Raw genomic sequence first — 26,922 nt, 5'->3', positions numbered from 1 at the left:
TGCCGGGCCGGGAGCGAGCGGCGGCGGCGGCGGCGGCGGCACCATGGGCCGGGCCCGGCGCTTCCAGTGGCCGCTGCTGCTGCTGTGGGCGGCCGCGGCGGGGCCAGGTAGGGTCGGGGGCCGGGGTCGGCCGGCTGGCCCGGGCGGGGCGGGGGGCGCGCCGCGGTGACAGCCGGGCGGTCGCGGGGCCGCAGAGGCCGAACAATGCGCGCGGGGCCGGGCCGGGCCCCCCTCCCCGGGACAAAGCGCAGCGCGGGCCGGGAGCCGCGAGCCGGGAGCCGCGAGCGGGGGAGGGGGCGCAGGCCCGGCCACCGTGCCGCAGCCCCCCCAACCCCGCACAGGCCCTGATCGCGGCAGGGACAAAGGGCCCGAGACCCCCCTCCAGCCACGAGCCGGCCTTCTCGAGGCGGCCCCCCTGTCCTGTCCGGTCCCTGCGCCCCTCTGTCCGCCCGCCTCTGAGTCCCTCAGTCTCTCTCCTTGTGCCCCTACCCTCGTCCTCTGTCCCTCTGTCTCCAAGACTGCCCGTCCCTCTGCCTGTCCCCCTTTCTCCTTGCCTCCCTGTCCCCCGGCTCTCTAGCCGGTCTTTGTCCCCCACCTCTGTCCCTTGGTCTCTGTCCCTTTTCACTGGGCCACTCTGCCCGCCCCCCAGCAGCCTTTCCATTCCCTCCTCTGTGCGCCTGTATTTCTGCCTCGTCTCTGTCACCTCTGCTTCTCTGTCCCCCATCTGCCCCGTTCCCTTGTCCTTTCTCTTCTGCCATTCCCGGTTCTCTAGCCCTCCCTGTCATCTGTCTCCCCCCATTCCCCACTCTCTCCTGTCTGTCTGTCCCCCTGTGTCCCTGGCCCCTGTCCCTTCGCCTCCCCTATCTACTGTCACATCCTCCATCCTGGGCTTCCCCATCACCATCCTTCATTTCTGCATCTCTCTGTCCCTCTGTGCCCCTGGAGAGGAACTGAGTCAGGCAGGGCATCCTGAAGGGCCCTGGAGGGAAATGTGTGTGTGTGTGTGTGTGTGTGTGTGTGTGTGTGTATGAAGAAGTGTGTGGGGAACCTTGGCATGTGGGCACACACGTGGATCCAACAGATGCCTTCCAAACGCTGCCCCTCCCCACCCATTCACACACCCAGACCACTATCTACAGAGAAGCCCCCTCCAGGACATCCAGGGAGCCCTCCACGTACCCTTATCACACACTGCGAAAAGCTGGAGTCCTCCAAGACAGGGTGACCCTGAGACCCAGGACAAGGTCAGGAAATGTCACCCCCACACTCAGACTTTCACATTGTGTGTGCCTGGTACCTGCCATCGGTCACCCCCTCCCCGGTGGGAAAAGCCACACGGGGTCGGGGCGGGGGGGGAACGGATAACAGGGAGGTAGCTGAGCCGGAGTGGGAGGGCTGGATGTCCTGTAGAAATTTGGGAGCTGTGACCAGATGGCACAGGGTTGGGAGCCTGCCTGGGTTTGAATGCTGGCTCGTGCCATTTGCCAGCATAGCCAATGGCAAGCACCCTTCTCTCTCGGGGCCTCAGTTTCCCTTTCTGTAAAGTGAGGGCGTTGAACTCGGTGACCTGAAAGGAAAGGAACTTCAGCTTGGACACCCGAAGGGGTTTCTGGCAAGCTGGGTGCAGTGACACCTTCCCCACTCCAGAGCTGAGCCAAAGTGTGCTTGCCCTCTCCTCAGGGCAGAGTGACGGGCTGAGAGTGGGCCTGTCACCCTCCAGCTCGCTGTCTTCTGCAGGCTTCTGTCGTCGCTTCAGAACTTTCACCATCACGTCCTTTCGTTGTGGCAGACAAGCCGCAATTTCCCTGATGAGCACTTTAGTACTTAAGCTACGTCTCCATCCACTTTTGCTTCTCTTTCTTTCTTTGTTAGGCCAGCTCGTAGACTCCTAGAACCAATAAATCCAGTGAACAGAAAACCTGAGGGTGTTTTAGAACCACTGGCTTCCAGAAGCTCAAAGTCTTTAGACTCTTGACACCTTTAAAATTCTAGAAACTCGCTGGCGTTTGCATTCTAGCCTCCTGACACCTTCAAAGTTCTGAAACCTTTACCTCTCTGAGATCCCGAATCTTGATACCTCTGAGGTCTAGAATCGTGGGAGTTTGGGTTCTCAGAATCAGAATACTGCCTAAGAGGACCAACTCCCCAGTTTGAGAATCTTCGCCAGCACTTCTGGGAAGGAGCTCTCCAGGCTTGTCCCTCCTGTGGTTTTAAAGTCTCTGCTTCCCGGTGCCTTAATCCCTTCTGTAAACTTTCTCTAGATGAAATGACGGGGGACTTTACCAGTTGGGAGAGAGCTAAGTGTCATGGGAAGCACTCTGGAACCCGGGCTCACAGGTGTAGTTCTGGGTCCGCCCCTTCCCCATCCTCCTCTGAGCCTCACTTCCCCTTCTGTAAAGTGTGGGCTAGGCAGCTGAAATATCTGATCCCAGGGGGCCCTCCCTGCTTTCCTTTTCATTGGCTATTTCTGAATGGCTTTGGCCACCGGATTCTTGGAGGTGTCCATGGTCCCCACCTTCCCCTCTTGGTCACTCCCCTTCCCCTCTCACCTTGCTCAGCCAGCAGAAGTGGGGACAGCAGCTGGGGTTCATTTACACCCTTTCAAAAATGTATTCTCTTCTCCCTGGCTCCCTCATCTACCGGGAATATCAGAAAAGGATGATGAGATGTATGCCAACAGAAAGAAGGGTCCAGGGTGGGCGGGCGAGAGGGATTGAGAGAGGGATGGGTTGCCTGCCCAGAGATGCAGGAAGGCAGAAACAGACCCACAGGCCAGGCACTGGATGGCCCAGAAGGGAGCACGGGAAACAGACCTCCAGATCCAAAGAAAAGATGAAGAGGCTATTAAGAGTGGGGCGGGGGGTGGGGGGTGCCTGATGGAGGGAGAGTTTGTTAATCCCGAATGTTTCCCTCCCCAGGGACTGACTCTTCCCTGCCTCCTAAAGTTTGGGCAGGCCACTCTGAGAAGCAGGGTTCTGCCTCTGGCCCCCACCCACTCATGAGCCAGATGCCTGCATCCCCAGAGCAGGGGGTCAGGTTCCGCAAGGGATTCCAAGACCTTAGACGCAGCAGGGCTGGGGCCTGGGGTGGGTTAATGTCGTGCGAGCCTGGCCTGTCCCCATCCTGGGGAACACAAAGGCAGCTTTCTCTCTCTGGGTGGGGTGGGGGTGGGGGGCCCAGACTCGCCAGCGCCCAGTGGCCTGTGGCACCACGACCCGAGCACCCACTGGTTCCCGCCTGTGCGGACCCCAGGCCCCTAGGTCCTCTAGGAACCAGGCACGGAGGCGCCTCAGCAGACACCCAGTGGGGCAAGAGGGCGGCTGCAGAGCCCGGGTTCTTCTGGAAGGGGGTGAATATAGAGGGCGCTGGGGGTGGAAGAGAAGACAGCGAGGGCTCAGTGCACCCTTCCCGGAGCAGGAATTCTTCCCCTGACCCCACACCCAGGGGGAACCTCCGGAGGACTCCCCCACCCCCTGACTGGGCTCAAGGCCCGGAATCCAGGGAGTTTTGAATATCCCAGGAACGTGGGGGCCACAGGGGGAACTTTGTATAAGAGGCTGCTGACTCACCCCAACGCCCCCACCTGATGCTTGCCTCACAGACGGGAGGGGGACAAGAGGGCTGGGGAGACAGGGCTGTGGTTCTGGGGGGCTGACGGCTGTGGCCCTGGAGCCAAAAGTTCCCAGGAGATCCTGGAGCCGGGGGCCTAGAGTCCTGGGTCTGAGGGAACAGAAGTCTAGGGGGCTCCGTGTTAGGGCGAGGAGGGGCTGGGGTCTTGGACTCTGGGTCTGAGGGAGGAGGGGGCTGGGGGACTTGAACTCCTGGGTCCAGAGGGAGAAGAGCACCGGGATCCCAGAGTCCTGGGTCTTGACGGAGGGTGGGGTGCAGGTGCAGACTCCTGAGTCCTGAGAGAGGAAGTCCTGGGCGGGGGTCCCACTCCAGGTTTCTGAGGGAGGAGGGGCTGGGACCCTGATGCCTAGGTCCTGCGAATACAGGCGCCTTCACAAGGCTGAGCTGGGGAAGAATTGATGCTTTGTGTGAGGATGTTCGGACTCCGCCATTGATGGGGGGCTGGGGGGGGTTCAGTCAGGACGCAGGGATGTACCACCTCCCTAGGGGAGGATGGGGGGAGAGGAGACAGGATGCATGAGCCCCCTGGGGAGAGGATATGGAGGGGGAGGCTGTGACCTTCCCGGAACTGTGACCTTGAGACTCCCTTGGGTATTCGCTGACTCAGGACCCAGGAAGTGCTCCCCCCACTCCCTTTAGTCTCCGTGGAAACATCCACCAGCTGTGTAGTCTGGACCCCTGGTTCCTGAAGGAAGAGGAGGGTGAGGGCCCAGAATCCTCAAATCCTCCTGGATTTGAGGAGGGAGAAGGCTGGGGGCTTGCGACTTCTGGATTTGGGAGATGCTGAGAACCCAGATTCCTGATCCTGATGGAGAAGTAAGCTAGGAACCGGGACTCCTGGATCCAGGGAGAGGAGGCAGTTGAGGGGCTGGATTCCTGGGTCTAAAGGAGGAGAGTGTTGGATTCTGGGTCTCTACAAATCACCTGCTCCGCCAGTCTTTCCCAAACCCTCCCTAGTCCCTTTTTTCCAGGCAGTTTAAAGGGCCAGTGCCCTAGTCACCAAAGCTCAACCCCTCGCTGACCAGAAAGTCCTGCCTCACCACCCCCCAACCCCGAAACAAAAGCTCCTGGGACATTAATATTCCAGGCACAGACACTGTTGGTTACTGACTCCTCAGGAGGGGGAGGGAATAAAACAAAAGCCCCCCACCCTTACCCCATGTGCTCCCTCAAGCAGAGAGCAGGGGATATGTTTGGGGGCGGTGCAGACCCAGAGGTCCTGAGGGCACCCAAGAGATGTTGAGTTTTTGCCACTGACAGGCCTGGGGCCCCTGAGCCTCATTCTCCGCATCTGTAAAATGGGGGGCTAGCCCTTGGGCTAGTCCTGAGGACCAGGATCCATGGATAGCCTTCAAGATGTTTTTTTTAAAAAGTGCCTGGATGTGCAAACAGGCCAGTTCAGTTTTCACAGGAATAAGCATGTTTCTGGAGGTTGTAATAACAGCAGTGCAGAGGGCTCCCTGAGCCTCAGGTTCTGGGCTGATTCTTGTGAATCAGGCCCTGGCATCATCCCCACTTTACAGACGGGGCATCTGAGGCTCAGGAAGGCTAAGCCATTTGTCCCAGGTCACACAGATGGCAAGTGGTCCAGCTGGGATCAACCCAAGTGTTTAACATGAGAATAATGCCGTGTCGCAAAGTTGTCCTGAGGCTGAAATGCCTAGCACGTGCGATTCAGGCATCTGTCTCCCTGGATGTTTATCAAGGGCCAAGCACACATCCACGCACCAGGGTGCAGCAACAAACCCGAGAGATTACAATCCTGCCTTCATGGGGTGTATATTCGAGTAGTGGGGGACGGACGACCAACAGTGGGGATGAAATAGAAAGAGTTCTGGGGACTTCCCTGGTGGTCCAGTGGCTAATGGTGGTCCATGCTCCCAGTGCAGGTCTGGGTCTGATCCCTGGTCCAAGTGAAGGTCCCACATGCCTCGGGGCAACTAAGCCCATGAGCTGTGACTACCGAGCCTGTGCTCCACCACAGGGAAAGCCCACGCACTGCAACTATCCACCTGATGTGTTAAGACTGGCCTTGCGGGGAGGCAGGTGTGGAAGTAGGGAGACTCACGAGTAGCTCTTGAAGGACCAGGTCAGAGATAGTGTCACTGGATGATGTGGCAAAGGAAAACAGGTTTGGGATGTATTTGACAAGAAGCATGGGTAGATCTTGCTGATGGAGTGGGTGTTAGAGGTGAGGGAAAGGGTGAAAACGTGGATGATATTTAGGTGTTTTGGCCTGAGCAACCAGGTTGTGATATTTACTGAGACTGAGAAAACATGGGAAGGAGAATGTTTGGTGTCAGGATGGGACATATAAAGACTGCTATTCAGGAAAGTGCTAGATAAACCTGCAGTTCAGTTCAGTTCAGTCGCTCAGTCGTGTCCAACTCTTTGCGACCCCATGAATCGCAGCATGCCAGGCCTCCCTGTCCATCACCAACTCCCGGAGTTCACTCAAACTCATGTCCATCGAGTTGGTGATGCCATCCAGCCATCTCATCCTCTGTCATCCCCTTCTCGAGATAACTCTAAGAGGGGCTTAAATTGACAAAATATTGTATTCAAAGATAAAAGAGGCTGGAAGTTGGTATCCAAGGCTTTTATGACAATTCCACATCATCACCAGAGACCCAGGCATCTTCCAGGTCTCAGTTCCCAAACTCCATCACATCCTAGTTTCAGGCAGCACAAAGGTGACCAGGTGGAAAAAGGACTTGTCCCTTTCTTTAAGAAGTCCCCTTCAACTTCCATGGTGATCCAGTGGCTGAGACTCCGTGCTCCTGATGCAGGGAACCTGGGTTTGATCCCTGGTCAGGGAGCTAGATCCCACGTGCCACAACTAAGAGTTGACATGCTACAACTAAGACTTGGCATAGCAAAATTTAACAACAGAAGTCCCCTCAAACGATCACATGACACTTTTCCTGATATCTAGTCGGACAAAACTTTATCACATGGCCTCACTTAGCTGCAAGGGAGTCTGGGAAATTTCTCTTTCTGCTGGATGTAGGGTAACCGTAAGGGCTACCCGGGTGGCTCAGTGGTAAAGAATCCACCAGCCAATGCAGGAGACACAGGAGATGTGGGTTCGATCCCTGGGTCAGGAATATCACCTGGAGGAGGAAATGGCAACCCACCCCAGTATTTCTAGTCTGGAAAATTCCATGGACTGAGGAGCCTGGTGGGCTGGACAGTCCATGGTGTGGGGTCGCAAGGAGTCGAACATGACTTAGCTGATGAGCACAGCACAGGGCAACCATAAAATACAATCAGGATTCTTTTATTAAAGAGAAAGAGAAGAGTGTATACTGACTAGGAAGCTAGCTGTCTCTGCTTTTCCCCCCCGCCCTCCGGAATTAATCTTTTCCACCCTTCAGCCCCCAAATCAGGTTACCTGTCCCTCTTACAGGGACTGAAACACTTCTCATGGGATTTTACAGTGATTTATGTCTACCCCCCCATAAATCTTGAAGGCCTTCCAGGACAGGGACCTCATCTGACTCATCGCTGGGCACCCAGCCCCTGAAAACCTCCCTGAAGCACAAATGAATGAATGAGACGGAATGTAAGAGATACGAAAAAATAGTTACCCAGAATTTAAAGGTGAATAACCAGGGACTTCCCTGGTGGTCTGGAGATTAAGACTCCCGGCTTCCAGGGCAGGGGGTATGAGTTTGATCCCTGATCAAGGAACTAAGATCCCATGTGCTACATGGCATGGCCAAAAAAAAAAGAAAAGTGAATAATAAAATCTGATCATGGCTCTTTCCTGCTTCAGTTCCTGGCCTTCAGGATAAAAGCTTATCTTGTAGCTTGGCTGAGACCCTTCACAAGCACATGCCACAGTCCTCACCAATGCTGGACACCTTTCACCCAGACAACCGGGAGTGGATGTGGGTGCAGGATACAGAACTGGGAGACCTCGAGGCAGATCCTGCCTCTGCCACTCTCAGGCTGTGACCTTGGCCAAGTCATTTTCTTGCTCTGGAACAAATTTTCTCATCTGAAAAATGAGAACTGGGAAAAAAAAAAAAAACCTGGGGATTGATAATAGTGCCTCCCTTATTCAGGTATTGTGATGATTAAATGGAAATTATATAGGTAATGCCCTTAGCACAAAGCCTGGAACAGAAATTGCCTAATCAACAGTAGCTATGATGGTTATTGTTATTTTGAAGATGACAGTGACATTGATGATGCTGCTGATGATTAATCTCAGCTTTGAGCTTTACTCTGCACTGTTTACTTGGCTGGAAACACCCCCTTACTAATCCCTTACTTCATTCCTCTGATGGATTAATCGAGGTAAGTTAACTGCTGTAACAACAGCCCTGAAATCTCAATGGCTTAACCAAAAAAATGTATTTCTCGCTCCTGCTACAATCCTGTGCAAGCAGGTAACCCGGGGCAGAAAGTCAGGGCCCCAGACTCCTTCCAGCTCATAATCCTTTCTCCTCTGGGCTCCTAGGAGTCCTCTCCATTCCGCCAGCATGAAGGATTATGGGTGAGATGAACCAGGCTGGAGGAGGTGTTTCTCTCTTCTGCCTGCAGCCTGTGGCCAGAAGTCAGTCATGGGGCCCCATGTAAGCACAAGGGATCCTCGGAAATGTAGCTAATAGTGTGTTGTCCCTTGAGGGCTTCCCTGGAGGCTCAGCTGGTAAAGAATCTGCCTGCAATGTGGGAGACCTGGGTTTGATCCCTGGGTTGGGAGGATCCCCTGGAGTGAGTGGGTACCGCTACCCACTCCAGTATTCTGGCCTGGAGAATTCAATTCTCTACAGGCCATGGGGTCGCAAAGAGTCGGACATGACTGACTGAGTGACTTGCACTTCAGTGTGTTGTACCAGTTAACTGTAGCCGTGTTAAGACACCCTCCAAAACACTGTGGCTTTGAACAGCAGTTATGTTCTTTGCTCGTGACTCTGGGAGTCAGTTGGGTACTTCTTCTCTTGGTCTCAACTGGGGTCACTCATGTGGCTGCAGTCACCTGCAGGTGCCACAGGGGCTGGATAGTCCAGAATGGCCTGATTCCCGTGGCTGGCATTTGGTGCTGGCTTGTGGCTGGGCTTCTCTCTCTCCGTGTGGTCTCTCATCCTCAAGGAGGCTGGCCCGGGCATCTTCACCTAACAGTGTCAGAGCACCAAAAGGGCATGAGTGGAAACTGTGAGATCTCTTGAGATCTAGGCTCCAGAACTCATTCAATATCACTTCTAGCAAATTCTGTTGATCAAAGCAAGTTCCAAGCCCTTCCCAGATTCACAGGGTCAGAATGCTCCATTAACGGGAAGAGCAGCAGGAATTTCCCTGGTGGTTCAACGGCTGTGGTTAAGGCTCTGCACTTCCGCTGCAGGGGGTAGGGGTTCAGTCCCTGTTTGGGGAACTAAGACCCCACAAGCTGTGCTACACAGCCTTAAAAACCAACAACACCCAAAACAGGAAGAGCAGCAAGCTTAACATCTATAGGGATGAGAAGAATATCTCACCCATCTCTGCAGACAAGTTAAAACATGTGCTCAGGTGTGAAAGATGGGGTTTGGTGAACACACAACTGTTTCCCATACCCCGTGGATTGCTCACTCTTGAAAATGTGTATCCGATGGAGCTTTCTTCTAGAATCTTCTCTGACCACTCATCTCCCTGGGTGGTCTTAGTCTCCACTTCCTCTGAGCTCCCAGTGTGACCTGTGCTGCCCCACCCACCTACTCCTTAGATCCGCTGGCTCTTGATTGCAGCTCTTCTAGAACAGGGGGCAGGTTTTATCCTTCTCCTGGATTCCAGCCCACAGGAAATGTTGGGTGTACTGAACTGCATGAGAGGGGAAGGAGAGGTATTGGAAGTTTGGATGGGTGAGGACCGGAGGGAGAGAGCAAAGACTGGATTGTACCCCTCAATGAGTCTCTTATCCTGTTTCTCTGTCTACTGGTCCAGGGGCAGGACAGGAAGTACAGACGGAGAATGTGACAGTGGCTGAGGGTGGGGTGGCCGAGATAACCTGCCGACTGCACCAGTATGATGGATCCATAGTTGTCATTCAGAACCCTGCCCGGCAGACCCTCTTCTTCAATGGTACCCGTGGTGCGTGCTGGGGGTCCAGAGCTTGAGTCTTGGAAGACGAGAGGGCTGGGGACTGACTGAAGACAGAGCTGAGACTCTGGTCTCCTGGATCTGAGGGAGGAGGGGGCTGGGGCCTGGACTCCTGGTCGGGGGAGAGGGCCTGAAACATTCTGGGTACCCAAGAAAGTGACTAGGTGGGCACCTTAGACACCTGGGTGTGGTTGGAGAAAAGAGAGGGCCAAACTCTAAGCTCCTGGAAGAAAGGTGGGACTTCTGAGCTACGGATTCCCCAAGTTCACTCCCGCCTCTTCACTCTCTAGCCCTGAAGGATGAGCGTTTCCAGCTTGAGGAGTTCTCCCCGCGCCGGGTACGGATCCGGCTCTCAGATGCTCGCCTGGAGGACGAGGGGGGCTACTTCTGCCAGCTCTACACAGAGGACACCCACCACCAGATTGCCACGCTCACTGTACTGGGTAACGGCCTCCCCTCCTCAGATCCATCCTGTCTCCTTTCTCCTTTGCTCATCCCTTATCCTGGGACTTGACCCTGGCTGTTTTTAACCTCCCGGACATCTGCTCCCAGTAAATATGGCCGGTTTCCCTGACGTCTTGCCTCTGTGTTTGACCCTTTGTTCCTCTGGTTCCCTGGAATCCTGCAGTTTGGTTACTCTGAGCCCACCTTGGTCCCTCTCTTGACCTCCCTCTTGTCCCCTTCTCCCTGTGGCAGTGGCCCCGGAGAATCCTATAGTGGAGGTCCGGGAACAGGCGGTGGAGGGCGGTGAGGTGGAGCTCAGCTGTCTTGTTCCACGGTCCCGCCCTGCTGCCATCCTGCGCTGGTACCGGGACCGAAAGGAACTGAAAGGTATAACCTGGGAGCGGGGATGGGAGTGGGCTGGAGAGGCGCCTGCGAAGGGCGGGACTTTAGGGAGGGGTTCCAGGAGGTGTGGCTTGGGAAAGGCTGGTTTATATATGGATGGAGCTTGAGGAAGAGTGCATGGGTTTGGCGGACACTACTACTCAATATATTGGGCTTCCCTGGTGGCTCAGTCGGTAAAGAATTTGCCTGCAACGCAGGAGACAGCCTACAGCTCAGGAGACCCGGGTTCAATCCCTGGGTTGGGAAGATCTGGAGAAGGAAATGGCAACCTACTCCATTATTCTTGCCTGGAAAATCCCATGGACAGAGTCTGGCGGGCTAACAGTCCATGGGGTCGCAAGAGTCGGACATGACTTAGCGAGTAAACCACCACTCAGTGTATACTTATTAAATGAATTGTTAGTTGAGAGGGCGTGGGGTGAAAGATCAAGACGTGGGGAAGAGACATGGGGCTGTGGGCCTGGTTTGGATAGGGGCGTGGTTTAGAGGACTAGAGGCGAGGCTGTGGATAAGGGGTGGAGCTTGGTAAATAGCCTGCTTTGGGATTGGCCAGGTGGGAGGGTGTGCCTTCAGTGGGCGGAGCCATAGCCCTGCCTTGACAGTTTCTGGGCGGGGCTTGGCAGGAGTGACCAGCGGCCAGGAAAATGGCAAGGTCTGGAGCGTGGCAAGCACAGTGCGGTTTCGTGTAGACCGCAAGGACGATGGCGGTATCGTCACCTGCGAGGCGCAGAACCAGGCGCTACCCTCCGGACACAGCAAGCAGACGCAGTACGTGCTGGACGTGCAGTGTAAGTGCCTGGCAGGCCAGCGCCCGGCGGGGAAGGAGGGTTCCGATGCGCCTGCCACCTGCCCCCGGGAGAATTCCTAGTGCTGCATAACCCAGATAACCACTCTCCCATCTCACTCCTGCCCACAGACTCCCCCACGGCCCGGATCCATGCCTCCCAAGCTGTGGTGAGGGAGGGAGACACGCTGGTGCTGACGTGTGCTGTGACGGGGAACCCCAGGTGAGCTTTGGGGTCCGAGATTCCTGGGTCCTGTGGAGAATAGGTGACCCGGACACCTGAAGCTGGAAGAACAGAGGGGGCTGAGACCCAGCCTTCTGAATCCTGAGAAAGAAGGGATCTGGGGCCAGATGATGAGGAAGGAGGCTGTGGGTCCCCAGTCTCCTGGATTCTCAGGGTGGAAGGGGCTGGGGGTGGGGGTGAGGGGCTAGGATTCCTGAGATCCTGCTGATGGGTGGAAGTTGGCCCCGGGACTCTTGGTTTTCAAGGAAGGAAAGGTCTAGTAAGGATTCTCTTATTTGGAGATGTCGCATATCTATATTTCTGAGACGTCAGAATTGGGTGCTGACACCTGCGTCCCTAACTGTCATTATATCCCCGCCCAGGCCAAACCAGATCCGCTGGAACCGCGGTAATGAGTCTTTGCCAGAGCGGGCGGAGGCAGTCGGGGAGACGCTTACGCTGCCCGGCCTGGTATCCGCGGATAATGGCACCTACACCTGCGAGGCGTCGAACAAGCACGGCCACGCGAGGGCGCTCTATGTGCTCGTGGTCTACGGTGAGGACCTGGGGTCAGGGCTCAGCGTAAGGACGAGGCCTGGGGGGGGCGGCGGGGGTCTCCTCCCCGTCCTGGGTGGGACTGGGCCTTGGGAACAGGCAGGATGGATTGGAAGGTGTTTGAGGCGTCGACCTATGCAAAGAATGATTCCGGGGGGTCAAAAGCCCACAGAGTTCTTATAGTTCTGGGACCAGACCGATTGTCTAGGTTCAGATTCAGTTCTGCAGCGTCCTGTTGTAGGTAACTTTGTGCCTCTGTTACCAAATGGCTCAGAGGTTAAAGCGTCTGCCCGCAATGCGGGAGACCTGGGTTCTATCCCTGGGTCGGGAAGATACCCTGGAGAAGGAAATGGAAACCCACTCCAGTATTCTTGCCTGGAGAATCCCATGGACGGAGTAGCCTGGTGGGCTACAGTCCATGGGGTCGCAAAGAGTTGGACACGACTGAGCGACTTCACTTCACTTCCTCCCTCATCGGTAAAGTGGAAATAAACAACAGCACCTACCTCATAGGGTTGTTGTAAAAATTATGAGCTAAATATAGAAAGCAGTTGGAGGTCGCTAGCACAAAGAAATAACGTGTTATGTGTTTAGCTCCTATGACGGTGCGGCAGGAATTTTGGAGTGGCTGGGCCCTAGATCAGCGGTTTAAATACCTGGAGCGTCTTAAACAAGATGGGAAGGGATTTAGGTCGGAAGTCAAAGAAAAACGATGTGCTATTTCTGTTCTCTGGGGAATGAAGTTGGGGGAGGAGGCAGGTAGGTATTAGCGAAAGGACTGGGGGCCAAGTCAAGCAGTGTACAAACCAACACGCATTCCTTGAAGAAGTGGAACATCAAGAATGGCTCCAGGAGCTTTGCTCAGTGGCAGTGTCATAGCCAATGAGGTTTTTCCGAGGCGCAATTATTGCTAATTGGGGGGGCGGGGGGGGGGGAAGCGCCAGGGGAAGGGCCCACCAGGTGGCGGTAATTTGGGAGGCGTGGCATGTAAGGGGGCGCGGTTGGACGTGGCTGCAGAATGGTTTAAGACATTGCCAGGTATGGGCCCGGGCTGGGACCGTCCTCTGATGACCTGGGCCTGCGCCCTGTCCCTCTGGCAGACCCTGGTGCGGTGGTAGAGGCTCAGACGTCGGTGCCCTATGCCATTGTGGGCGGCATCCTGGCGCTACTGGTGTTTCTGATCATCTGTGTGCTGGTGGGCATGGTCTGGTGCTCGGTACGGCAGAAGGGTGAGTGGGGGCGGGGTCAAATTCAGCGACGGGTGTGGTTGGTTGTGGCGTCCAGAAGAGGGTGGGGCCTAGAACCCGATTCGACGGAGGGAGGGCGTAGATCCAGGATTGGAAACTTGAGGCCCAGATCCCGAAAGGGGAGGGTCTTTCGGTCCAGTATCCTAAAAGGGGTGAAGGGTTGGAGCTGAATAAAGGACGTTTACGTTTGAATTCCTAATTGGCGAATTCGTGGGAGCGGCGCAAGGAGATACTACCTAGAGAACGGATGAGGGTTGATCTTTCAGTGGACTTGTGAACTCCTCCTAATTCTGCTTTTCTCTTTCTCTGCCCCTGTTTTGCTCTTCCCTGGACTTGACTCTCCCTGTATGTTCCATCCTCCCTCTTCATCTGATGTTTTGTCTGCCTCCCCGTCCAACTCCTGGGTCCACACGTATCTGTGGCCTCTGCCGGGGGGGTCTGTCACCCCTCAGGCTCCTATCTGACCCATGAGGCCAGTGGCTTGGATGAGCAGGGAGAAGCGAGAGAAGCCTTTCTCAATGGCAGCGATGGACACAAGAGAAAAGAAGAATTCTTCATCTGACCCCACCTCCATCCCAGGCCTGGGCCTGGGCTGGGGTCCACCCCACTGCCAGCTGCAAAGACATTTACCAGAGTCTGGGATGGTGGGCTTCTCCCCCCACCACTAACACCTCAGACGCTTGGACAGGGATGGGGGTGTTGGCTGCCTGGGTCTCTACAAGGGCCAGAAGCAAGGGCCCAGAGATCTGGGTCCCCCGATGGGGGGGGAAAGGGCCAAAGGTCCAGACCCCTAAGTCCAGGGAGGGCGGTAGGAATTGGGTTGGGGTAAGATAACTGGGGGAAGGCCAAGGCCCCTAGGCTGCAGTCCCAGGTCTTGTGGGGAGGGGTCAGATTCTGGGAAGGGTGGGGTGGGCAGGGAAGGGGAACAGAGATTTCTTTGGGGGTCCCAGACCCCATGCCAGCCATTGTAGGAGTTCCACAGAGCTCTGGGCACCTCTTTGCAAAGCCATGTTTGCACGGTGGGGGTAAGGGTGGGGGGAGGGCGTGGAAACAGGGATTCTGTGTCTTTGTGTCATAACTTTGATGGGGGCGGTGAGGGAGACAGCCCCAACTTTGCTCCAGTCCCCTTTCCCCAGCTCTTGGGCTCTCCTCCCCTTCCCCCCTCCCCCCACATCTGTCCCATCCATCTTTGTCTCTCTGTCCACCCACTCCTGGGGGGGCCTTCCCCATCTCTCCTCCAGGCCCCCCAGGGAGGGGGAAAGGAGTCTGGGGGGAGGGTGCATTGCTCTCTATGGTTTTATATATAATATATTAAAAAAATAAAAAATCTGTATGAAAATATCAGATTGCACCCCCTCCCCCCCATTCCTGGCTTTTGCCCCCTTTTTCTTGTTTTAAAAAAAAACAAAACACATTTTGTACGGGGCGGGGAGGGGAACGGGGAGGGGGTTTGGCAATCCCACTAACCACCATTAAACTGAGGAGAGAACAAGTGTTTGGGGTGGCTGTGTGTCTGTCCCTCTGCCCAGACCTGCACCGTGTTGGGAGGGGTGCTGAACTAAGGGAGGGGGTGGGAGGGTGATGATTGCTGGTGGACTGTATAGGTCAGGAAAGGGTCCTTACATCTCCAAGGACACCTCCACCCTCCCAAGAAACCTGGGTTTTTTCTGGTCAGTCTTTCAGCCAAAAAGTACTGTCTTGTCCTTTCAGTACGCACTGAGCTACCCTGTCCCCACCCAATAGCCTGGACACCCCCTGCCTTATCCCCACCCCTGACATCAGTCTCCAGAGGACCTTTCAGTTACTCACATTTTGCCCTGTCAAAACCTGTCCCTGCTAGCTCAAAAATCTTTCCCTAGCTGTCCGTTCACCTCTAGACCAAGTCAAAGCTCCTGAGCCTGGCATTCCTGGCCCCTCATTCATTCATCTAAATTTTAAACAAGTGATTTTTATTTTCAAGTAAAAAATATATTAACCTTACTTTGTACAAGTTGCTGCTCAAAGGGCTGGAGATGCCACGGTGAATAAAACAGGCAAAAGCTAGGTGTTCCAGACAGCTTAGTGCTGACCGCAGACTTGATCCTGTTCTAGGCACTGAGCATCCAAAGTGGAAAAGAGTGACTCCATTCTTGCCTTCTTTCCTTTTATGAGGAAAACATTACAGCAAGGAAGCAAAACAAAACTCAATTTCAGAGTGCCATAAGTACTGCTGGGTTTCCTAGGTGGCGCAATGGTAAAGAATCTGCCTGCAGGAGACGCCCAGAGGTGAGGGTTAGATCTCTGGGTCGGGAAGATCCCCTGGAGTAGGTAATGGCAACCCACTCTAGTAGTCTTGCCTGGAAACTTCCATGGACAGAGAAGCCTGGTGGGGTTACAGTCAAAGGGGGTGGCAAAGAGTTGAACACGACTGAGCGCGCGCGCGCGCGCGCGCACACACACACACACACACACACACACACACACACACAAGTGCTATTAAGATAAAAGGAAGAGTAAGGGGATATGGGGTACTATTTTAACTTCTTACTATAGAAAACATCAAACATACAAAAGTGGAACAGGACAATAAAGCCCCGTGCATCTGTCAATCCCAGCTTCAACAATCATCTCACTGGCTCTGAGAGCCAATCCTGATTTATTCATAACCCCCTCCTCTAGAGTCAATCTGGAGGTGCTATCTCAGAAACATCAAAGAAAACCTCTCAGATTGACACCTCTGCCAGGATATGAATGATGAGCAAACAGTTATTCGAAGGTCAGAAGAGAAAGCATTTTCAGGCAAAGGGAACAGCAACATTAAGTGCCTAAGATGGTAAGGCTCAGGTAGACAGCACTCCAGTGGATAGAGGAGGGGATTGGGGTGAAGTCAGAGGTGAGAGGGGTTAGACCAGGTGTATAGCCCCGGAAAAGTGAAAGTTCTCAGTCCTGTCAGACTCTTTGAGACCCCACTCCATGGAATTCTCCAGCCATTTCTACTCCAGGGATTCTTCCCAATCCAGGGATCGAACCCAGGTCTCCCACATTGCAGGCAGATTCTTTACCAGCTGAGCCACCAGGGAAGCCCAAGAATACTGGAGTGGGTTGCCTATTCCTTCTCCAGGGAATCTTCCCGACCCAGGAATCGAACCGGGGTCTCCTGCATTGTAGGTGGATTCTTTACCAGCTGAGCTACCAGAGAAGTGAGTGTTAGTGGCTCAGTCCATCTGACTGTTTGCGATGCTATGGACTGAAGCCCACCAGGCTCCTCTGTCCATGGAATTCTCTAGGCACCAATACTGGAGTGGGTTTTCATTCCCTTCTCCAGGGGATCTTCCTGACCTTGGTCTCCTGCATTGCATGCAGATTCTTTACCGTCTGAGCCACTAGGGAAGCCCCAGGGACCTGATAAAGCCTTTGATTTTCTTTCCAGGTGTAATGGGATCTCATTGGAGAGTTTTCAATTGGAAAGTGAGTCATTTCCAGGAAGACTAAGAATGCTGCAATAGCTTCCTATACTCTCATCTAAGTTAAGTCTGAGCTCTTAACTTCACCTGGAGGAACTTCCCCTCCTTGTGTTCTAGGCATACTAAACTGCTTTCACTTCCTCAAACCATTCAACTTTTTTTAAAAATTTGCCTCTAGGCCTTTGTCCTTGCTCTTCCCTGTGCCAAAGACTCCCTGGGGCATGCGCCTCCTGTGACTCCCACAGCTTCCTCTGCTTTACTCATCCCAAGTCTAAGCACTCAGTTGTGGTCCTGATTATATGTGAATCTCCTTCCTCTGATTGGGAGGCCAGCAGCATAGATGCTGGCTATGCTCGCTGCGGAAACCATAGTGCCCTCTAGCACAAGAGAACAATAAATGTTTATCCTGCTTGTGGGAAGAGAGGGTTGTGAGGATTGGTAAGGGTCTCGTCCCTTGTGCCCAGACACCGAATACAAACACATCCCAATTACACCGAGGATGCCCGCTTCGCGCTAGTCCGCAGTCCCTCTGCGCACGCGCTAGTCAGTAGCCACCCCGCCCCCCCATGCCCACCCCAGTACGCCCCGCATATGCTAATCTCTGCGCTCCGGAGTATGGCCCCTCGGGGAATATGCAAATCAACCCCTCCAGCGCCCTAGGCCTCCCATTGTCCCGCGCTAAGATTATGCAAATGAGCAGGCCTCAGGTCCAGGATCCGGGCCGAGCTGGCACCCCCACCCCACTCTCGGAGCATCCTATTATCCGTAGGCACGTTCATGCGAGCGCTCATGCACGCGCGAGCCTTGCCGTTTCTTGTTCGGTCCGGTTGCGGACTGTACCAAGTAAACCCGGACAGCTAGGGGCAAAGCCGGGAACCCCCTGCGCGAGCCTCATCGATGGCCCGACCCAGAGAGCCCCCTTTCTCACTCTGCGACAGGAATGGTCTATCTCATCGCGCAAGCGCCCTAGGCTCTTCACGCCCCTCGCACTCCCTCCTACCCCACTTGCAGCGCAGGCGCAGAGCCTGGGCGTGCAGCCGCTGCCGCCGAGCCAGAACTGTGGCTGCCAGCGCCGGTGAGTGTCCGGGATGGAGGTGCGCGGGGCATGCTGGGAAGCGGGCACTACGGCAGCGCTGCATGATGGGAGTGACGGCTCCCGTCACCGAGGAGTCGGCAGCGGTCTTGGGCTGTGGTGACTCGAAAGCGAGACCCAGGCTCCCTTTTCTCCCCCCACGCGGCTCTGTGCTGCTCTGGGGGCATCCTGGGAAAACCGGACGCCCTGCCCTAAAGCATTGTGGGAGTCTGGCTACTAGTCATTAATGGTCTGGAGCATTCTGGGATTATGCTAGCTTCTTGCGGGGAACCGTCTCTTTTGTCACACGCCTTCCGCTGAGCGTCCTGGAAGCTTGGAGTGCTTTGACGAAGAGCGCCTTGGAAGGTGGTCGTTACAGGCCGAAGGCATCCTGGGAGAAATTGCAGTAGCAGGGCACTGTGGGCACTGGTCCTTACAGTACTAAGGTTTTGCTCTTGCTTCCTCTCCCTAGCATTGTGGGAACGGGTGCCCATTATGTTCACGCTTGGCGTCTTGGAAGTTGGACATTGTGGGGTCTCCGGTACTGTGTTATGGTAGTGAGGGAGTCTCATTTATTCCCCTCTAAGATCGTGGTGATGGACAGGGAGGCCTGGCGTGCTGCGATTCATGGGGTCGCAAAGAGTCGGACACGACTGAGCGACTGAACTGAACTGAACTGAAGATCGTGGAAGCCAGTCTGGCCCCCATACTCATTGTAGGAATGGGACTTGGACACCAAGGAATGTTTCCATCTGACATCTGGAATACTCTGGAAGGGGCTTAGTGTGCTGTGGGCTTGGGGATGGGTAGGCAGGACTGCTGAGCAATGTCTCCTGGTAATCCCATAGGAAGTTCTGATTGTCCCTGGTGTATGGTTGCCAGTTAAAATATAGACCACCTGGTTAGATTTGAATTTCAGATAAGAAAGAATTGATTAATATACCTGTGTTCCATGCAATATTTGAGATGTACATTTCTAAAAGACCATCGGTTTATCTGAAATTGAAATTTAACTGGGTGTTGTATATTTTTATTTACTAAATCTGGCAACCTATCCTGGCATGAAGTAGAATTCCCAAATTAAATGGGGCCCTATGGGCAATGGGCTTCCCTGGTGGCTCAGATGGTAAAAAAAAATCTGCCTGCAATGCAGGACATCCAGGTTCAATTCCTGGGTTGGGAAGATCCCCTGGAGAAGGAAATGGCAATCCATGGACAGAGGAGTATAGTGGGCTACAGTCCACGGGGTAGCAAAGAGGACACGACTGAGTGGCTAACACTATAGGCAGTGGAGTATTATAAGAACTCTTCTCTGCCATTTATGAATTTTTTCTGTCTGCAATGCAGGAGACTCGGGTTCAATCCCTGGGTTTGGGAAGATCCCCTGGAGAAGGAAATAGCCCACTCCAGTATTCTTGCCTGGAAAATCCCATGGACCGCGGAGCCTAGTAGGCTACCATCCATGGGGTCGCAAAGAGTTGGACATGACTGAGTGACTTCACTTTCACTTTTCTGTCCTTAAAGCCCAATCCAGGTGTCTTTAGAAAGCTCACCTGCCACTGATGCCAGCTTTACCATGCCTCAGCCTCCTCCAGGCTTCAATCTTAATCTTTTTCTCTTTAGTCCCCAGCATTAAACATGTCCCCTTAGGCTTTGAAGGGATCATGTATTTTCCGCCATATTACCCAATACCCAGCACGGGTCTTGGCATGTAAGAGGTGCAGCTGAGGCTGCCAGCCCCTTCATAATTTGCTCAGCCTGGCACTCTGCTGTCAAGAAGCACAGTGAGAGACAAAAGAAGTGCCATGTGTATGTGTGTAGTATTGAAGAAGAGGGAGAGAAAGTAGAGGAGTCAGAAGGCGTTTTCAAAGAGGCAGAGGTGGTGTTTGGCTGGGGAGAAGTACAGAGGTTCTTGTATTTGAGGTGGGTTCAGAGAGAGATTAAGAGTTCTCCAGGCAGAGAGTCGGGAAGGAGCCCATACTAGACAGCAATTGCAGGATTACTAAGCCCCACAGTTGTGAAGAAGGGGCTTCCCTGGTAACTCAGCTGGTAAAGAATCTGCCCGCAATGCGGGAGACCTGGGTTCGATCCCTGGGTTGGGAAGATCCCCTGAAGGAGGACATGGCAACCCACTCCAGTATTCTTGCCTGGAGAATCCCCATGGACAGAGGAGCCTGGCATGCTACAGTCCATGGGTCATAAAGAGTTGGACATAACTGAGTGACTAAGCACACAGTTGTAAAAAATCTTGGTGTTCACAGGGAGAGGTGATAGTCTGAAATGACTGGGGTTCATAGAGGGTTGGGGGTGGGGATAGTAATAGCCACCATTAATGGAGTACCTGCCACATACCAGCATTTGATACGAATGAATCTAGTAAATTTTCAAAAAATCTTTTCAGCTGAAGGATCATTTTTTGAGAGGTAGGATGACATGGCTTTAAATCCTAGTTCACCCACCCACGATTTGGTATGACCTTGGGCTACTTGTTAATCCTCTTTGTGCTTCAGTTTCCTCATCTGTACAAAAGAGATAATTATCTGTCTCAGTATGGATACAAATACATAAATTAAGCTCTGGAAGACTTTTTTATACCTAGGAGGAAATAGACTTAGAGAAAGTAGGCCCTTTGCTAGAAGCTATACAATTAGAATGTGGCAGATTTAGGATTCAGACCTAGATATCCTCTTGCCAGGGTGTAAACTGATAAAGAATTAGGGCTGACAGTCACAAATTAAGTGCAGCCGTACTAGTTGTTCAAATACGGAATGACTTCTAGACTGGTTGGTGTATCACCAGTATACCAAGTAATCCCTACCCCTGCTTGCCAATTTGGAGTCTTCTCCCAACTCCGGGCTTACCCAGAGCCCAGCAAGTAAAGGATTAATGCCTGGCAAGAGGCCCGTGTTCCACTCTCAGTCCTGATTGGTGCTCATGTTAGTACTCCTTGTTAAATAATTTCGAATATTATCCTTTCACACCCCATTGAATGAGAACCAGATGGGGAAATTAAAGCCTACAAGAGGGACAGAGCCTGCAGTCAAGGCCCTTTAGACGGTCTAGGACAGAGCTGGGATCATCTCTGCCTTACCCACACTGAGCACACTGAGCCCTGGGGAGGCAGATGCTATGTAAAAATTTATTGTCTCCACAGGTCTTTCCTTCCCCTGTCCAGCATCCCTCTCTACGAGCCGACGTCTGCATTAGAGGACCTGTGGCCAAGGTGTGGCTGTGCAAAGCTGGCCAGGGAGGGACACTGCCCAGCTTCTGCTCTGCTCCTGTCTCCTGTCCCCTCCCCCCGCCATGACAGAGACCCGTGAGCCAGCTGAGACTGGGGGCTACGCCAGCTTGGAAGAAGATGATGAGGACCTTTCTCCAGGTGAGACGGCCTTAGAGGCGGTAGTGTCGGCTTGTGTATCATTCTGGTTTGGGACTGGGGCTCTGCTAAGAAATCTTGACTGTGAGTGGTTCCTTGTCTCGCTAGGTGTTCTCTTCCCATTAGGACTCTGTGCTCTGCTAGGGGATCCCTTCCTGCTGAGACTGGTGGGGGTTGTAGATTGGCTGGAATTGCTCTCCTTGTTGGGGTCACTTTCTTGGTTGGACGTTCTGGTTCGGCTGTGGTCTCTCTTCTTTCCGGGAGTTCTAGATCGGCCGTGATCTCTCCCCTTGCTGGGGGTTCGAGATCGTCTGTGATCTCTCTCTTTTCTGGAGGTTCTAGTTTGGCTGTGATCTCTCTCCTTGCTGGGGGTTCTAGGTTGGCTGTGATCTCTCCCCTTGCTGGAGGTTCGAGATCGTCTGTGATCTCTCTCTTTTCTGGAGGGTCTAGTTTGGCTGTGATCTCTCTCCTTGCTGGAGGGTCTAGGTTGGCTGTGATCTCTCCCCCTGCTGGAGGGTCTAGGTTGGCTGTGATCTCTCCCCTTGCTGGAGGTTCGAGATCGTCTGTGATCTCTCTCCTTGCTGGAGGTTCTAGTTTGGCTGTGATCTCTCTCCTTGCTGGAGGGTCTAGGTTGGCTGTGATCTCTCCCCTTGCTGGAGGTTCGAGATCGTCTGTGATCTCTCTCCTTGCTGGAGGTTCTAGTTTGGCTATGATCTCTCTCCTTGCTGGAGGGTCTAGGTTGGCTGTGATCTCTCCCCCTGCTGGAGGTTCGAGATCGTCTGTGATCTCTCTCCTTGCTGGAGGGTCTAGGTTGGCTGTGATCTCTCCCCCTGCTGGAGGTTCGAGATCGTCTGTGATCTCTCTCTCTTCTGGGGGTTCTAGATCGGCTGTAATATCTCTCCTTGCTGGGGGTTCTGGATCGACTGTGGTCTCTATCTTTACTGGGGGTCCTAGATCGGCTGTGGTCTCTTTCTTTGCTGGGGGTTCTAGACCATATGCGACCTCTCTCCTTGCTGTGGGTTCTAGCTCGCCTGTAACCGCTCTCCTTGCTGTGGCTTCTAGACTGGCTGTGACTTCTTTCCTTTCTGGGGGTTCTAGATTGGTTATAATTTTTCCCCTTGCTGTGGATTCTTGACTGACTTTGTCTTCCCATCTGACTGGGAGTTCCCTTCCGGGTACGACTTCTTGCCCTGCTGTGATTTCTCTTCCAACTGTGACTTCTCACCCTGCTGTGGGCCCTCTCCCGACTGTGACTTCTTGCCCTTCTGGGCGTTCTAGACCGGCTGTGACTTTGGGGCCGGCTGGGGCTGCTAGACCCGCTGTGACTTTGGGGCCGGCTGGGCATACTACCCTGGTTGTAACTCTCGACCCTGCTGAACGCTTCAGTCGGGCTGAAACTCCATTCCCTGCTGGGGGTAATCATCTGACTGTAACTCTTCACCCTCCGCGACGATGATGGAGACTGGCTGTAACCTGTCTCCTCTAAGGGAGTTCGAGTGGGGCTGTAACTCTTTGCCCTGCTGGAGGTTGCAGCCGGGCTGGAACTCTTACCCATATCAGAGGCTCCTGGGGGGCTGTAGCTCTTCTTTCGGCTCACACTTCCAGGGTGGCTCTCACTCCTTTCCTGGTTGCTGGTTCTAGGCCGGCTGTAACTCTTCCCCCTACCCTGTTTTTGCTGGGAAGTAGGCGTTCTCACCTTGCTGGGCATGCTTGGTCTGGCACCGTGAGTTCTTATCCTGCTTGGCGTGCTGGCCCTGTTGGCTGACCGCTTGGAGCTGCGGCTTCCCTTTCTGCCAGGAGTTCTGCCCCGGCTGCGGGTGCCTCGGTGCTGGGGGCGTCTTACCCCGCTGGCCTTGCTGGTCTTGCTGACCCTGGTGTCAGTGCTGGCCCGGGTGTTGGTGCTGGCTTTGCTGGGTGTGCGTGCCTGGCTGTGGACTCGCGACTTGTGGCTGGGCTGGTTAGAAGGGGCTGTCTTGGTCTTCGCCCATTTGGGAGATTTGGAACTGCTTGGGCTTGTGACCGAGTTGGGGGCTGTGGACGGTTTGGTGGATGCCGAGGGGCTGTTGGGCGCTGCCGATTTGGGGGTCTTCAAGGAGGCGGGAGGCTTGGGAGACGCTGCAGGCATCGGGGGTCCAGTGGGTGCCGGAGATGTGCTGGGCTTTGGGGCTCTCGTAGGTGGAGAAGGCATGGTGGCCGTGGAAGGGCTTGTGGGCTGGGAGTCACGGTGGACACAAGAGACCTGGTAGCCGCAGGTAGCCACTACCTGATTGCCTTGCTCAAGCCAACTTCGTGAAGTCACAGTGGGCAGTGAAGACCCTGGAGGGGTGGTGTGAAGTCAGAGGTGGGAGGAGAAAGAGGGGTGGGGCCCTAGCCCAAAGCTGGAGGTGTACGTCACAGCTCTTCAGCATATGCCTCCTCAGGCTGCCTTGTGCTCAGGATAAGGAGAGGATGCAGAGAGGGGTAAGACCCAGGTCCTGCCTTCCAGGAGTTTCCAGTCTCCACACCCAGACAGTCACTGCCCAGGCCAGGCGGTCAGGGTATGTTGTGGGTAGGGGGAACCCAGACGAGAGAGGCACTGACCACCTGGGCAGTCCAGGAAGACCTCACAGAGGAGGTGACATGGAGCTGGGGCCTTAAAGAGGAGCAGGAGTTTGCTAGTCAAGAAGGAAAGGGTCGTCCCAGACAGGAGGGGAGCAGAGGCAAAGGCCTGGAGGGGAGAGAGCGGGGCGGCCCTGCTCATCCCAACCACGTGGCCTGTGAGGGCCCCAGATGAGTCAGCCCTGTCCCGAGGGTTTCCTAGCCTGATGGGGGAGACATTCTGGGGCCCAGATGGCTGCAGCCCTTAGGACATTAATGGGGAAGTGAAGCCAGGGTGGAGGGAAGAGGGCAGAGACCCCCACCTGAAGTCATCAGGGTGGTAACTTCATAGAGGATGGAGCCTGTGCTGGGTCCTGAAGGATGAGTAGGAGGTCGCCAGGCAGACAGAGTGGGGAACAGCTTTCCAGGCCGAGGGACCAGCCCACGCCAAGGCTCTTTAAGTGACAGAGAGACAGCAGGACAGGGGCAGGAACAAGTAAGAGACAGAGGGAGCCGCAGAGAGGCCCAGACGTTTATAACCTGGGCTTACAAGCCGGGTGATGCTGGGGACCCAGCAGTAAGTCGGCCCAGGCCTGTCCGCTGGTCAGTGGGGAAGAACTTCAGATGGGCACCTCCCTGAGGGTTCAGGACTAGGATAGCCAGAGAGCAGAAGTGACTGGCTGCCTGGGGTCAGGAGATCTGGGGTGCCCTCAGCAGAGAGGAAGGTCCTAAAGGCTAACAGGAGACATTCCCAGCACATGGGAAAGCCACAGAAAAGGCTGTCAAATTGAATGCCAGGCACAAGGAAAGTGTTCTAGATGCTAGGGCACAGCCGTGAATGAGACAAAGCCCCTGCTCTCAGGGACAGGCAGAAACCACACAGCAGGAGTTGCATACAGTAAATTGAGGAGGCGGATAAAGCCGCGTGGAGGGCGTCGGGGGTGCTCGGGAGGGACTGCCAGTCAGACTCACTGACCAGGTGTTCACCAAGGTGACACCTGAGCAGAGCTGTGACGGAAGGGAGGGATCAAGCCCTAGTCCATCTGCAGAAAGGGAGGCGAAGGCCCTGAGGTGGGGTCTGGCCTGGGTGTTGAGGGATGTGAGGAATGTGGCTGGCCCAGTTGTAACGGGGTCCCCGTACGCTGCTGGGGGAAACTAAGGTGGAGGGCCATGGATGAAGGGCTGAGCTGCCGCAGCCTTAGGAGATGTTCTTGGCAGGCTCAGGACACCACTCCTAAAGCAGCCGGTATTTCCCACACTGCCACTGCTGCCACAGTAAGGGGCTCCCTCCGACTGGGGCTGGGCCCACACCCCCCATAACAGCTGTTGGCGTCGCCCTTCCCTGTATATCCACTTTACACTTTTTACTTTATTTAAACGTAAATGTGTCCTAGGCCTGTCCTTCATACCCATGAAATCACAGGAATACCTCTATTCTTACAAATATTTTAACTCACTTTACATGATGTTTTTTGTATACATACATACATATATATATGTATGTGTATATAAAGGGCTTTTATATATATTTATAAGGGCTTCCCAGTGGCTCAGCGGTAAAGAGTCTGCCTGCAGTGCAGGAGACGTGGGTTCAATCCCTGGGTAGGGAAGATCCCCTGGAAAAGGGATAGGCTGCCTACTCCAGTATTCTCGGGCTTCCCAGTAGCTCAGCAGTAAGGAATCTGCCTACAGTGCAGGAGATGTGATTCGATCCCTGGGTCAGGAAGATCCCCTGGAGAGGGCATGGCAACCTTCTCCAGTATTCTTGCCTAGAGAGCCCCATGGACAGAGGAGCCTGGCGGGCTACAGTCCACGGGGTCACAAAGAGACAGACACAACTTAAGCGCCTGAGCATGCACTCACGCATATATATTAATATAAAACCATGTATTTCAAAGTATGTATATACGTGTCTTAATTTGATGAAATATCTGCTCAAGTGTTCGCCTCCCTAAAATGAGCCGTGCTAGGCCATCGCCCGCATTTAGCTTTCCCTTTTCGCTGTGTGACTGGAGGCCAGTGATGTGGCGTGGAGCACCGCATCTCCGTGCCTCGGTTCCCCATTTGTCACTTAGGGATAATGATAGTAACTCTCTCAGGGTTGTTGTAAAGATTAGTTGAGTTAGTATTTATGAAAAATAAGGTTCTTGGGAATACCCGGGTAGTACAGTGGTTAAGACTCAGTGCTTCCATTGCAGGTTTGATCCCTGCCTGAGGAACTAAGATCCAGCCAAAAAAATCCCCAAAGTTCTTAAAGTAGCAGTGGACACTATCACTGTTGTTTTTATTATTCCTATTTCTCCTACTTTGTTCTTTTTAACCCCCTAAGATGCAGTTCTTAAAAGATGTGCGTTTGCTTAACGCACAGATTCCTAGCACCTCCTGCGTTCCGGGCTGTTCTGTGCGATGGGGGTTCATCAGTGCGGAGAGCAGGGTTGGGCCCAATACTGCGGTGAGTCTGCACGGGTCTTCTGGAGGGGACAGCCAGGCATAGCCCTCTGTCCTGTGACGCACTGTCTCCTTACCCACCACCCCCTGCAGGCCCCGAGCATTCCTCTGACTCCGAATACACTCTCTCAGAGCCAGACTCCGAAGAGGAAGATGAGGAAGAAGAGGAGGAGGAGGAGACCACTGACGATCCTGAATATGACCCCGGCTACAAGGTGAAGCAGCGCCTGGGCGGGGGCCGTGGGGGCCCGTCCCGCCGGGCGCCCCGTGCGGCCCAGCCTCCTGGCCCCCCAGCCCAGCCCTGCCAGCTCTGTGGCCGCTCACCCCTTGGGGAGGCCCCTCCGGGCACCCCACCTTGCCGGCTCTGCTGCCCTGCGGTAGCCCCCCAAGAAGCGCCAGCCCCTGAAACCCGGGCCCTCGGGGAGGAAGAGGGGGCCGCACCTCGGGCTGGGGAGGGCCGACCCACCGGGAGGGACGAGGAGGAGGAGGAGGAGGAAGAGGAGGGCACCTACCACTGCACCGAGTGCGAGGATTCCTTCGACAGCCTCGGCGAGCTGCACGGGCACTTCATGCTGCACGCCCGCGGGGAAGTGTAGGCAGAGCCCCACTCGGGCGCCTGGTGGAGGGTGGGGCGGGG

At 54.5% G+C, this 26,922-nt stretch overlaps 3 protein-coding genes and 1 long non-coding RNA gene across 9 annotated transcripts; 2 read left to right on the top strand and 2 right to left on the bottom strand.

Annotated features, from left to right (window-relative positions):
* CADM4 (cell adhesion molecule 4) lies at positions 1-14,863 on the top strand. Its single transcript, XM_018062531.1, has 9 exons — positions 1-107; positions 9,559-9,705; positions 10,005-10,157; positions 10,411-10,545; positions 11,184-11,348; positions 11,477-11,567; positions 11,951-12,123; positions 13,223-13,351; positions 13,822-14,863. The coding sequence occupies exons 1-9, from the start codon at positions 44-46 to the stop codon at positions 13,929-13,931; spliced, it is 1,167 nt and encodes a 388-aa protein (XP_017918020.1). The 5' UTR covers positions 1-43; the 3' UTR covers positions 13,932-14,863.
* Positions 12,822-17,902, bottom strand: LOC108637995. Of its 2 annotated transcripts, none has more exons than XR_001919511.1 (3): positions 17,813-17,902; positions 15,351-15,510; positions 12,822-13,512 (listed from the first exon to the last, which is right to left on the bottom strand). It is a non-coding gene; the product is annotated as an uncharacterized LOC108637995 (long non-coding RNA). The 2 variants fall into 2 exon arrangements; XR_001919512.1 differs by having other exon boundaries at positions 17,741-17,823.
* On the top strand, positions 17,802-26,922 carry ZNF428 (zinc finger protein 428). 5 transcript variants are annotated; one of them, XM_013971420.2, is made up of 3 exons: positions 17,802-17,887; positions 21,039-21,263; positions 26,379-26,922. In XM_013971420.2, the coding sequence occupies exons 2-3, from the start codon at positions 21,188-21,190 to the stop codon at positions 26,879-26,881; spliced, it is 579 nt and encodes a 192-aa protein (XP_013826874.2). In that variant the 5' UTR covers positions 17,802-17,887; positions 21,039-21,187; the 3' UTR covers positions 26,882-26,922. The 5 variants fall into 5 exon arrangements, with proteins under 5 accessions (XP_013826874.2, XP_017918022.1, XP_017918021.1 ...); XM_018062533.1 differs by lacking the exon at positions 17,802-17,887 and adding an exon at positions 17,944-18,250; XM_018062532.1 differs by lacking the exon at positions 17,802-17,887 and adding an exon at positions 17,944-18,330.
* On the bottom strand, positions 21,223-25,300 carry SRRM5 (serine/arginine repetitive matrix 5). Its single transcript, XM_018062530.1, has one exon. It carries the CDS (start codon positions 23,446-23,448, stop codon positions 21,223-21,225), a length of 2,226 nt encoding a protein of 741 aa, XP_017918019.1. The 5' UTR covers positions 23,449-25,300.

Source organism: Capra hircus, chromosome 18 (assembly GCF_001704415.2).
Source record: "Capra hircus breed San Clemente chromosome 18, ASM170441v1, whole genome shotgun sequence".
In the NCBI taxonomy this organism is placed as follows: domain Eukaryota; kingdom Metazoa; phylum Chordata; class Mammalia; order Artiodactyla; family Bovidae; genus Capra; species Capra hircus.
The sequence above is the reverse complement of the archived record's forward strand: the minus strand, read 5'-3'. Positions and strand labels throughout refer to the sequence as shown.